The sequence below is a fragment of the Puma concolor genome, chromosome E4 (assembly GCF_028749965.1).
Source record: "Puma concolor isolate L17-30 chromosome E4, mPumCon1.1.hap2, whole genome shotgun sequence".
Taxonomy (NCBI): Eukaryota; Metazoa; Chordata; class Mammalia; order Carnivora; family Felidae; genus Puma; species Puma concolor.
In genome coordinates this window covers 57,984,948-57,997,788 of record NC_141683.1, presented here as the reverse complement: position 1 = coordinate 57,997,788, position 12,841 = coordinate 57,984,948, and the positions used below count along the sequence as shown (strand labels likewise).

At 47.5% G+C, this 12,841-nt stretch overlaps 1 protein-coding gene across 10 annotated transcripts in view; it reads right to left on the bottom strand.

The window, feature by feature from the left end:
* The window catches only part of SCYL3 (SCY1 like pseudokinase 3), a 43,041-nt gene extending 33,653 nt beyond the window's left edge, over window positions 1-9,388 (bottom strand). For 2 of the 10 annotated variants that reach the window (XM_086693561.1, XM_086693571.1), the window contains exons 1-2: window positions 9,169-9,308; window positions 3,536-3,766 (exon numbers count right to left, since the gene is read on the bottom strand). In XM_086693561.1, coding sequence (XP_086549687.1) covers window positions 3,536-3,700 — 165 coding nt within the window. In that variant the 5' untranslated portion in view covers window positions 3,701-3,766; window positions 9,169-9,308. Of the gene's footprint in view, window positions 1-3,535; window positions 3,767-8,083; window positions 8,622-9,168 lie in introns of all 10 variants that reach the window. The other 8 variants (XM_086693562.1, XM_086693564.1, XM_086693565.1 and 5 more) reach the window with 8 other exon arrangements.
* Between the last annotated feature and the right edge of the window lie 3,453 nt (window positions 9,389-12,841).

Below are 12,841 nucleotides of genomic sequence, written 5' to 3'. Positions count from 1 at the left end.
CTTAGCGGCTTAACTTTTCATTACTGTAAGTTCTATCTCTGGTTCGCTATTTCACTTTGGGAACTGCACAACATAGTAGTTATCAGCTCACGTCCACCTGCAAGTTTTTCGACAGGAAGCAAGCCATAGTTTCATTCTGTTAAAGAAATATAACAAAGTAACCAGGACGCCTAAAACGAGAGAGCAAGAACTCTCAGGGAGAAATACTCTGGCTTCTTCTGCTGAGATGCAAATCTGAGACAAAGACAGAAGCACACTCTGTCTTTGAATGCCCACGAGCTAGAGGTTAGATGAGACACTAGGAATAAAACGCAGGAAGAGGAAGGGATAAAGAATCCTGTGTTGGAAAGCCTGTACCTGAGGTGCTAAGGGAGTATCCAGGTAGAGATATTCCACAGGCAAGTGGGAATGTGGACCTGGAGCTGAGACCAGAGGGCTCAGCAGTTACTTCGTCAGGGGCAGAAGGCCAGACATAAGCACCAGAAGAGAAAGGACGAGAACCTGAAGTCTGGATATTGTCGGGGAGAGCAGAGGCTGGGAAGGAGCCTGCGCCATCTGGAGGTGGCCCAACACACCTGGGGGATGGGGGCACTTCTTAAGTTCTTCTGAATGGATGATGATCAGGAACCTTGGAAGAGAACCAGCCGACAATGGAGGGCAGTTGATTTATTAGAATAAGGGTTGTAAACAGCACAAAAAAGGGCGAAGGGGGAGAGGAACAGAAAGAGCATGTCAGTATATAAGGAAGAGCAGTAAAGCATTCCCCAAGGGGAAGGCAAGCGATCTTCTATTTCTTCCTCATGACCACACACTGTGCAGCCCCAAATATATTGACCAACCCTTCCAGAAAGCGGCCTGAGTCATGGAGAAGAGCACAGTGTCTCCCAAGGCAGGTGCACAGCGTCCACAAACGCACTCCTCGAGTTAACGTGGCTGCCTGGTTATGAATACACTCAGGGTCATTCACGAGCTCGTCCTCACCACGAGGTCCCACCTAAGCACTGGGATTAGAGCAAACTACGGGAACCACACTCTGATTTAGGAGTTATCATTCCTCACTATTCCTCAGAAATGAGTCCTAACCACCGGTGAGAAAATTATACTATTATAGCTAGTGACTTCAAGATAAAATGATAGGATCTGATGGACTTGAAGAACGTCTAGTATCGTTTTGTAGAGAAAGGTTATACCATGTTTCATCTTATTCCACAGGCTGCCCTGCATTGTGACTGTAGTTTATTTATAATACTAGAGGAACACTACACTCACGACCTAACAGTATACACGAGGAAAACACTGCCCATCTGTCGGAAGTGGCCACCAAAACCGTCAAAGGTAGGACCGGGAGCCTGAACTCTAGAGAAAGTGAGGTGAGCTGGACATACTGTTCTACTATTTCAGGAATCTAGGAACACCAAGGTCCTATAACCCAATGAAACGTGACACATTTTCAAGAACTGTGACCTGCACTGAAACCTTATCATTTATCATTTTGTAGACATTTCAAATTTCTCAGGTTCGGGTCTCAGGTATTTAAAGCCACAAGATGGCCTGAAGAATAGACGAGACAAGTATAAAGTACTGGAAAAGACTCAGCCTTGGTTTAGAAGGGTCTGTACTAAGGGGGGGAGAAATCTTCTGTCTCAAACTCACAGTCCCTGCAGCATATGAGCCCTCAGACACCGACAGTGCAGCTTTACTTTTCTCGTTTAAAAACACCATGATCTGGGTTGTTCAACTTTTTCTTGGCACACATATCATAAAGAATAACATAGTGCTAAAAAACTTTGGGGCTCAGTTGGCTAAGCGTCCAACTTCGGCTCAGGTCACGATCTCACGAACCAGGAGATCAAGCCCCACATCACGTTCTGTGCTGTCAGCACAGAGCCTGCTTCAGATCGTCTGTCCCCCCCCACCTCTCTGCTCCTCTCTGCTTGTGCTCTCTCTCTCTCAAAAATAAATAAACAAAACAATGTTAAATAATCTTATGAACTTATTTAGGAAAAAAAGCTAAGAAAGATGATAAATCTCTAGTACTTCACTAATAACAGTCACCCTCATTTTTTTACTTAAAAAACGTGCTGCCTTATGAGATGAAGATAATAGGAAGTATGTCAGATATTAACTGCAAGTAAGAATACGACAGTGAAGCAAGGCATTTTATCTTTTGCAAAATTACAATAAAAAGTTTTAACAGGGGCAGCTGGGTGGCTCAGGTGGCTGGGTGTCTGACTCTTGATTTCAGCTCAGGTCATGATCTCGCAGTTCGTGGGTTCAAGCCCTGCATCAGGCTCTGGGCGGTCAGTGTGGACCCTGTGTGGGATTCTCTCTCTCCCTCTTCTCTGCCCCTCCCCTGCTCATACACACTTGTGTTCTCTCAAAATAAAATAAACTTAAAAAAAAAAAAAAATAAAGACACTTAGGGTTGTTCTATTGAATTATATTCCGAGGTACAATCACGTTTTCTAATCAGAGGCTGGGGTCCCCCGACAGTGCACAAGCACCTGCTAATACACTGGTCCCCTTCCAGGATCAGCATCTGGAAGGTGTGAGCCAGGAGGACCCCCTCCCTGAAGAGGAAACTGAAGCCTCTAAAAGTGAATGAAGCGACTAAGGTCCCTCGGCAAGAACCAGAACCCAGGCCAACATTCTTTCTGGGACATCACAATAGTCCTGGAAAAGAAAAAATAGTACCTGCAGTTTCTAAACTACTTTATTTCTAGGTCCGTCATCAATACACTAAAGGTGAGCACAGTATGTTGTATAGAGAAGGTGGATCAGTATGTTGTACGCCTGAAACTAACACTGTGTGTCAACAACTATACTCAAATTTAAAACCTGAAATGCAAAAACTAAAAAGCTAAAAATGAAAATAAAAGTTAAAAGACATAAAATAAATATAAACAAACTTTACAAATTAAATCATATACTTACCAAAATGTCAACACTTACAGATTTTTGCTAAACTCAATTAAACTCTACCTTAATTTAGCCATGGAAAATTACCTTCCGAACTTCCTCACTAAAACAATATGATAAAAGCTCTCACCCTGCGTTTTCCGAAGCTTTTTGGTTCCAACATGTCCTGCAAGTTGGAGATTTTCCCATGAGGGAGGACAACTATGTTCTTTTTTTGTTGTTGTTTAATGTTTATTTTTGAGAGAGAGAGAGAGAGAGAGAGAGAGATACAGAGCATGAGCAGGGGAGGGGCAGAGAGAGAGGGAAGCACAGACTCCAAAGCAGGCTCCAGGCTCCGAGCTGTCAGCACAGAGCCGGATGTGGCGCTCGAACCCACGAAACGGGAGATCATGACCTGAGCCCAAGTCAAGAGTCCGACGCGTAACCGACTGAGCCCTCTTCCCCGCCCCCCACCCCTGCGCCCCAGGACAACCACGAAGATCATGAACAAAAACACGATTCCTCAGGATCGCCCTCCTGTGACCCTCGTTAAGTTCCGCTTCGTATTTCTTAACAGGAAGCGAGCCAGTGACCCCCCCCCCCCCCACAAACGCGAGCGCCGCTGCGCACGCGGTACCTTGGCTGCCTTGTTCACGCGGTCCTCGTGGTCTCTCCGGTACACGAAGACCGAGGCGCGCCGGCCATCCTGCAGTGCGGCGGGGTGCACGGCCAGGCCGGCCGGCAGGGTGAACGCGGGCTCCGTCAGCGCGTAGCTCTTCAGGGCGCTGCTCTCCGAGCCCATGCCTTCCGCCGGGAGGCCCGGCACAGCTGAGGAAGGAGGAAAACACCTGCACACATAAGCCTCCACCTGCAGGGGGTCGGGGGGGGGAGGGGAGATCACTGCGTGCGGGGGCCCCGCCGCTCCCACCCACCCACCCACCCACCCGGCCCTCCAGTCCCCATCGGCCAGGCCGCCCACAACAAGGACGCCAAATGCTGGCCAAGTGCGCCCCAAGTCACCGGCGGTGCCTGTCAAGGAACAACTGAGGCTCTACGAGAAAACGCACCTACCAGGCCACGTGCAGTTACTGCCCCTCGCGACCCTCCCCCCACACATGTGCGCGCGCACGCACGCACGCACACACACACACACACACACTCTCTCTCTCTCTCTCTCTCTCTCTCTCTCACGGAACGCTCACAGCGCCAGCTGATCAAAACCAGAATAAGATCACCCGCGCTCCCTAACCTGCTCGCATATCCTGCCTCACAGGAGCCTGTTGCAAAACGTCATTATTCACCAATGAGAAAACTGCTGTATGTCTATAATAACTTAAAATTAGAACAAGAACCAAACAAACTGGAGAGTAGTTCTCTCAATGATGAAAAACGTGTTAACAAATGGAGAGTTCACGCGCTGGGCAAAGGCCCGGGAGCACCAGGAAAACAGTGGGATAGAGACAACTCGCTGAACACGATGACAATAAACATAAGAAAGAGGGTGCCTGGGTGGCTCAGTCTTGGGACTCTTGATTTCCTGCTCAGGTAGTGATCTCCCGGTTTGTGGGTTAGAGCACGGAGTCAGTGTCAGTGCTGGTAGTGTAGGGCCTGCCTGGGATTCTCTCTCTCCCTCACTCTCTGCACCTTTCCTCTCTCTCAAAATAAGTAAATAAACTGAAAGAAAGAAAGGAAGAAAGGAAGGAAGAAAGAAAGAAAGAAAAAGAAAGAAAGGAAGAAAGGAAAAAAGAAACTAAGAAAGAAAGAAGGAAAGAAAGAAAAAGAAAGGAAGGAAGAAAGGAAGGAAAGAAAGAAAGAAAGAAAGGAAGGAAGGAAGGAAGGAAGGAAGGAAGAAGGAAAGAAAGAAAAAGAAAAAGAAAGAAAGGAAGGAAGGAAGGAAAGGAAAGGAAGGAAGGAAGGAAAGAAGAAGGAAGGAAGGAAAGAAAAAAAGGAAGGAAGGAAGGAAGGAAGGAAGGAAGGAAGGAAGGAAGGAAGGAAGGAAGGGTGCGCTCCCACTGCTCTTCAAAGTCGGGCTAGGTAAAAAGGGGAAAGTGCAAAACTGTATCATCCCAGATGCTAAGAAACCCACACAGACAGGAACACCTAGAAAACGCAGTGATAGAAAACAGATGAGTGGTTGCCTGGGGTAGGAGCCCCGTTACAGGGACCAGGAGAGGGGAAAGGATTGCAAGGGGTGTAAGGAGACTTGTGGGGGAATAGATTCACTCACTAACTTGATTATGGTTAAAGGTGATAACAAATACCGACACTTTTATTTATTTATTTTTTTTTTTAAATTTTTTTTTTTTCCAACGTTTTTTATTTATTTTTGGGACAGAGGGAGACAGAGCATGAACGGGGGAGGGGCAGAGAGAGAGGGAGACACAGAATCGGAAACAGGCTCCAGGCTCCGAGCCGTCAGCCCAGAGCCTGACGCGGGGCTCGAACCCACAGACCGTGAGATCGTGACCTGGCTGAAGTCGGATGCTCAACCGACTGCGCCACCCAGGCGCCCCCGAAACTTTTAATTGTAGGGTTTAAATATGTTCAGTTTATTGCACATCAATTATACCTCAATAAAGTTGTATCTGTGTATGTGTCTATATACATACAGATACACACAGACATAGAAAGGCCTGAAAAAATGCTCAAGTATTAATAGAGGTTTGCTGTCTGTGTCGGATCACGAGGAAGTCACAGACAGACATGCACCTGCATTTCCAAACCTTCTACACTAAGCACACACCTTTCTTTACAACGGGGGTACAAACTTCCACGGCTACAGCAGGCATTGCAAAGTGGCCCCACAGTATTGGGGGAGGAGCAGAGGGCCCTGCGTGTGACAGGCACCTGCTGACAAGGCCTGCACTCTGCAGGGAGTGGCCGTCACAATGTCCCAGCCAGGCCTGCCAGATCAGGTCATTTATCATAAGGATCCAAGAGCCTGAATATTTATGTGGAAATCTCCGTATTTTTCAGTGCTGGCTCGAATGTGTTTAAACCTGTACGGGCCAAATAACACACGTTTGAAAAATCTGTGGCAGTCAGTCTGCAGTTCTGGCTTTACCATAATAGAAAAAATAAAACATAAAAAGAGTTCTTACTAACTCTGGTGGACGTGGTAAGAAGTTGCCAGTTCTAAATAACATGGCCAAAAATTCTAGAGACCTTTAAAAATTTCAGTTTAAAAACTGCACCCTTTGAACAAACACACACCCAACAATCATTATACATAGACCCTCTACTTAGATTTTTTTGTTCCACTTTAGAGAAGTTCCACACAACACTTTCTGTGTTACCAAAGTATGAGGGGCTGCTGAAGACACATGCCTAAAACAGAGAATTCCAAGTGCCTACAGACCCACACACATCGTTATATAAAGAACACAACATGGACAAAGCTAAAACTATCTAAAATTGAAACTGTTCAAAAATCCAAGAATACTTCTGAGGATAAGAACGAACTCGTCTTTGTAACAAATCCACTGGGCTCCTCCCTATTCTGCAGTTGACCTTAACAACAGCAGGGGGATAAACAGTATTAAAAATGCCAAGTATCCGAACTACGTGTAACGCTCACCTTTCTACCGGGACTACAAATGAAGGGTCTACCCGGGCCCACGGAGAAAACCAGCTCCCGTTAACTCCCCTGTTCTGGAGACGGCATGGTACCTGTGACAACACCCCCTGCTGAACAGCGAAGGTCACGTTGAGTAGTTGGACGTTGCCCCTCTCCTCTAGGACACAGTTAATGGGTCAGGTGCCTACCCTGGGCCAAAGGGCAGTCAATTCACACATTAGCCATCTCTAGGACCCCCGGCCAGGTCTTTATCCGCCTCGGGAATCTGAACGCGCAAGACATATTTCTATTTGCTGAAGATAAAAGGATGCCACGAGGTGGAGTCAGGGCCATGGCCGGCCAAAGCCACAAAGCAGCAGAAACTTGGCAAGCACAGAGGAAGGCAACTGGCAGAAGGAAGAGCAAACACTGGGAATAGCTTCGTCAGATCTGCAGGGGCGCATTACTACCCTCCATCTCGAGGCTTCCAGAAGCCCAGCTGGAAATGCACTTCCTCACCGCCACGTGGACAGCCTTACAACCAGGGCTGGCATGAGGGGGCAGCTTGAGTGGTCCATGTTCTTTGACCCCAGCTGCCATTTCATCAGCAGAAAATGCCTACTTCTCTAGAACTCCTCTGTGAGAACGGAGGCATTAGTCAGAGAAGTGTTACTTTGAAGAGTGTGTAACGGAGGCCAGTCTAACTTCCTTCTCTCTTAGCCGCAAAATACAGCTTTTCAAAACCAACACGGGGAACTGCAAGAAAATGAAAATCCTCTTGGGAGGAAAGCACGGTGTTCGTGTAGTTTTAGCATTCGTCCTCAAAGGAGATGAGACGGCCACCAGGATGCAGGGGCGGTGCTCTGGCTGACTGAATGGCACTCGGCAGAGGCACAGCAAGGGACATATAGTTTAGTCATTTCTCGATAGCAAACTACGTCGTTGCCAGAACACTGGGCCCAACGACACCTAGAGTTAGGAAAGCTTTAAGCGGTTAAAACCAGTTTTTCTTAGCAGTGGATATATTGGGTCTAAGACCCCAAGAAATACAACTTAAAAAAAAGAAAGGGGGGGGGGCGCCTGACGGGCTCAGTCAGTTAAACTTCTGACTCCTGGTTTCAGCTCAGGTCATGGATCTCATGGTTTGTGGGACCGAGGCCATGTCAGGCTCTGCGCCAACAGCACGGGGCCTGCTTGGGATTCTCTCTCCCTCTCTCTGCCCCTCTGCTGCTCACACTCGCACTCTCTCTCTCTGAAAATCGACAGACATTAAAAACAAGAAAAGAGAAAGAAAAGAAAAAAGGCAAGACGAGACTCCCTTTCTTGGGACAAAGGCTGCCATTTTACTGTTTGGAAAGCGTGATTAACGTGGACAGAAGTCTTCCCACATCAGGACTGCAATGCTCACATTAGAGTAGGATTACAGCCTAAGTGCAGGGCAAACTTCATCAGGTGGCAACAAAAAGATGTGCTGTTGTCTGCTTTGAAGTCAAGAAGTCACGAGAAAAAAAAAAGTTACAAGAAGACAGAAAAGGAGAGCATGGATATTCTGCAGAATTTACCATCCCCTCTCTCTATAATATGATGTTGGGTCGGCAAGGTCTGCTCTTGAAACATGGGTTCACCTACCTTCCTCCACCCTTTAGCTTCCTTGGGCAGCACATCACATTTCTGGGCCACCTGTGGATTATGCAAGCGCTTGTCTAGGTCACCGGGCAACTCCTACTAAGAAATCGATGTCATCTGGGGAACTCTCTCTCCCTCTGTTCTTCCACAGCAATTAATCGAGATGATCTTGGTTCTAGCTCTCTTAGCTTGGAGGTTCCAAAGACAAAGGCTTGCATCGTGAGTTCTAAGGACGCCCTATACTCATCGATACTTTGTTATCTGGTGCTAACATTACACGGGCCCTTTGCTGTGATCTGTTTCAAGTACACGTTCTCTGTAATGAACTCAGTCCAGCATTGCTAGCTGACCAGCAATACGTAAAGACGCCTTTACGGACCAAAACAAGTAAGTATGATTTCAGCTAGGATTTGAAATGTTACGTGGGTACGCACACAGGTCCTTAAAAACAGCAGTAACGGTGATTCCAGAATTCAGGACCCGACTCAGTATTCACATGGTTTCCTAAACACGCTCTTCCGAGAAATGTTTCATCTTTATTCTAAAAAAAAAAAAAAAAAAAAAAAGGCACTAGGCAAGGACAGAGCCGGCTGGGCCTCCGGGGGCCCGGCACTCGTCTTGGAGCAGGAACGCAGGCGGTTTCCCGGCGCGGGCGCGACCCCCGGCTCCCACCGCTCCGGCGGCACCGCGCACACTCGCCCGACCCGCGGCGGGGAGGGCTGCCCGGGGGCCAGCGGGGTCCCACCGCGACCCGGCTCGGGGTGGGCGGGGACGGCGCTCCCGCTCGCTGGCCCCTAACCTTCCACACCTGCCCGCGAGGCCCGGCTCCGCGGCTTCTTTCGCTGGCTCCGGCCGCCAGCAACGCGCCGGGCGGGAGTCGCCCCCGAAGCCCAGAGGCGAAGGGCGCCCCGCACCAAGCAGGGGGAGGCTGCGCGGAGGCGGAGGGCACATCTCAACCGGCAGCGGCGCCGCGCCGAGCGCGGACCCGCGAGCGGGGCGCGCGCCCACCGTCTTCGCGCCCGGCCCGGCCCCTCTCCCGCGGCCCGGTCCCGCACGGACGGAGGACGCGGCGCAGGGCTCCCTGTTACCTGCGGGAGGCCGGCGGGGGAGGCGGCCGAGGGTCTTGGCTCCGGTCCCCTCTTCGCCCCCTGTTGACACCAGCCACCCTCGCCTACCCTGTGAGGCTGTGGCCACTACACCCACAAATCTTCGGGGGGTATGCTCCCTCCGACACCATAGAGACGGGTCCGGAAACCGGACAGAACGCCAGCCTTCAGCCCTCCGACGCCACCACTGAGGCGAACGAACCCGGAACCGAGAGAGAGAGAGGCGGCACAGGTGACGCTCAGGCCGGCGCCATCTTGAGTGTGGGCGCCGGTGCCGGTCGGCACCTCGCGCCCTGCTCCCAGCGGCCTGGCTGGTTTGTGAAGATGTCTCCTCTCTTGGCGTTTGAGTTGAACTCGCGAGTTTGTCTTGATTGTAAGTTTTAGGCTTTTAGCCGCGCGGTTTTAATTTGACACCCGCCCGAATCCAAAATGGCCGCCGTCGCCTCCAACAAATAGTAAAGGGGCTGGTCGCAGAAAAGAAGTATGGAAATTGGCCTGGACTTTTAGGAGAGTGACGTCACTCACCCCCGCAGCCGCGATTGGTTGCGCCGCGTGGGCTGAAGTCGTGCGGAACTGCGGCTGAAGCTGGCGGAGGTGATGGTGGTTCAAGCTTAAACCTTTGAGTCGGGAAGTTTGAAGTTACGCTTAATTCAGCGTACATTGGGCTTAATCATGTTAATGGTACCTGTTAATGGTTTCTACTTAATAGGATTCTGTGTGTGTTTCCCTGTTCTCATCTGTATGATCGCAGTAGTGGCAGCCATCACTACTGCTTAATACAACCTCACAGTTGACAGCTGACCTCAATAATTTGATCATCCAAAACTTGTAGTTTCTTTCTGGAGCTGAAAGTTTCTGGTCGCTGAAAAGGTTTAAGATGGATAAGGACACCATAATTTCCTCCTGAGGTTAAAAGAAAGCAACTAGGCCTACTTTTGCTCCATATTCAGAAATGTATTAAACGCATGTTTATTGGGAGGTAGGCACATACAGTATTTAATCTGCCGGATAAGCTTGACAATGGCTGAGCTGTCTATTCTGGGTCAGCACTGGCCTATAGAAACTGAATTCAAGCCACATATTAACTTCGCTAGAAGCCACCTTAAAAACTTTTCATGTTTTTAAAACTTTTTAATCTTTAAAGATTTAAGCCTTTAAAACTTTTAAATCTTTTACTAAAGAAAAAAAGATGAGGTGAAGTTAATTTTAATATATTTAAACACAGTATATCCGGAAGATTGTCATTTAAATATGCATTCAATAGTAAAAAAAAAAAAAAAAATACTGTGTTACTGACATTTTTTGTACTGTCTTCAAAATCTGCTATGTATATTTTACAATTTGGACTAACCATATTTTAATGCTCAGTAGTCACCTGTGGGTAGTGACCACCATTTTGGAGAATACAGCCCGAGGCCGTGTGACCACCACCTTGCACTAGAAAGTTGAGAGGCAGAAACGGGTTCACCTCCCTCCCTCCACCCTTTGGCTTCCTTGGGCAGCACATCACATTTCTGGGCCACCTGTGGATGATGCCACATAGTCACCATCTGGCAACCAGAGATCTTACAGACCAGTGGTAGAGCCAGCACCATTAGGGATGCAGCCTCAAATGGAATCTCCGAAGGCTGAGGACACCTTGAATTTTTAGACCCTGTTCACTCAGATGTGGAGAGCATTTTCTAAAATATTTTAAACAATTCACCCAGCTTGAATTCTTTTGAGAGCCCATTTCTACTAGTCATCATGATAATTAATAAGTTGTTACTTTTGCCAATAAATACTCACTTCTGACACTCATCATGATAATTAGCAAAGCATCCAGTGCCATCAGCGATCCAGTTGGCTAAAGTGTTTGTAGCTCCATCTCTGGAATGTAGCCTTTCTGGAATGATTCCAGCTAGCAACCTCTGGAGTGTAGATTCCTGATTACTAGAATGCTGCGTCTAGGGCATAGCTTCAACCAATTAACCCACGCAGAATATTCCACTGTCAATGCGGAAATCATTTAAATCGCCAACAGACATCATGACACCCGTGCTTTAAGGAATATTGGCATCGCTTTGGAAACTGTGAACACTATACAAATGTTGCAAAATTTAAACTTCATGTTGTTACACACTAATATTTATTCTACAAATATTTAACATATACCTTTTCTGTGTCATGTACTATGCTGACCACTAAGAAGGAAGAAGACACAATCATAGCAAAAACGTGGGTTCAAGGGGCCCAAATAAAACTTTTTTTTTTCCTTTTTAAGTGATTGAGGGTGTGTGAGTAGCTTAATGCTAGAAAAGTTATCTTAGTTTTGCGAAGTTCCCTGCCCCGGCTTCAGTATGTAAGTTTCAAGCTACTGTTGTGTGAGGCTAGATAAGAACTAAATGACTCTACACTTTGCTGATTCCTCTAAGGCTTTCCTGACATTTGCTCCTTGTTTACTTACTCAGTACAGCAAATACTTTATTTTTTTCTAATGTTTATTTATTTTTGAGAGAGAGAGAGAGAGCGCGCACAAGTGGGGTAGAGGCAGAGAGAGAGAGAGAGGGAGACACAGAATCTGAAGCAGGCTCCAAGACGCAGGGCTTGAACCCACAAACCATGAGATCATGACCTGAGCTGAAGTTGTATGCTCCACTTACTGAGCCACCCAGGCGCCCCCAGCAAATACTTTATAAATGCTCATGGTGTATCAACCTCTGCTGTAAAGACTGAGGAAACATCGGCAAACGAAACAAGATTAATTCCCTGTTCTCACAGGCCTCAAATTTTAGGGGTTTGACGGATAAGGGGAGAAATAGACACTAAGTGTATAAATGAACAAAGGTTAGTTTTCACAATGGTAAGTTCTATTAAAATACAAAACAAGGTGTTGAGGAGGAGGAATTCTACTCTGCTCTTCAAGATTCTTCCAGCTCTACTAAGGATTAAATTGACATGAAACAGATGAACAGGAGAAAATCAAACAAAAGTTTAATAACATGAGTACTTCCTATACACATGGGAAAGACCCAGGAAAACTAAGTAACTCACCAAAATGGCCAAAGCCATCACCTTAAATCCCATCTCCAGCTAAAGACAGAAGGATTTGTGGTGGGGGAGACATTCCTGGAAGGTTACCAGGAAAAGTCCAGTAAACAAGGATAAGGGTAGTAGGTAGATTTAAATCCATTTCTTCTCCATTGATAAGTTTCTAGAGATTTAGGGTCATCCCTCTTTTATGAATGGAGATTTCCCTTCTACATGTAAATATCTCTTACAAAAGGGTAATTTCTTTTTTTTAAATTAAGTTTATTTTTGAGAGAGGGAGAGAGAATATGCAAGTGAGGGAGGGGTGGAGAGAGAGAGAGAGAGAGAGAGAGAGAGAGAATCGCAAGCAGGCTCTGCACTGTTAACATCAGAGCCCGATGTGGGGCTGGAATCCATGAACTGTGAGATCATGACCTGAGCCGAAATCAAGAGTCAGATGCTTAAAGGACTGAGCCACCCAGGTGCCCGCCCCCCTCCCCTTTTTTTAAAGAATAGTTTAACAGGGGCGCCTGGGTGGCGCAGTCGGTTAAGCATCCGACTTCAGCCAGGTCACGATCTCGCGGTCCGTGAGTTCGAGCCCCGCGTCAGGCTCTGGGCTGATGGCTCGGAGCCTGGAGCCTGTTTC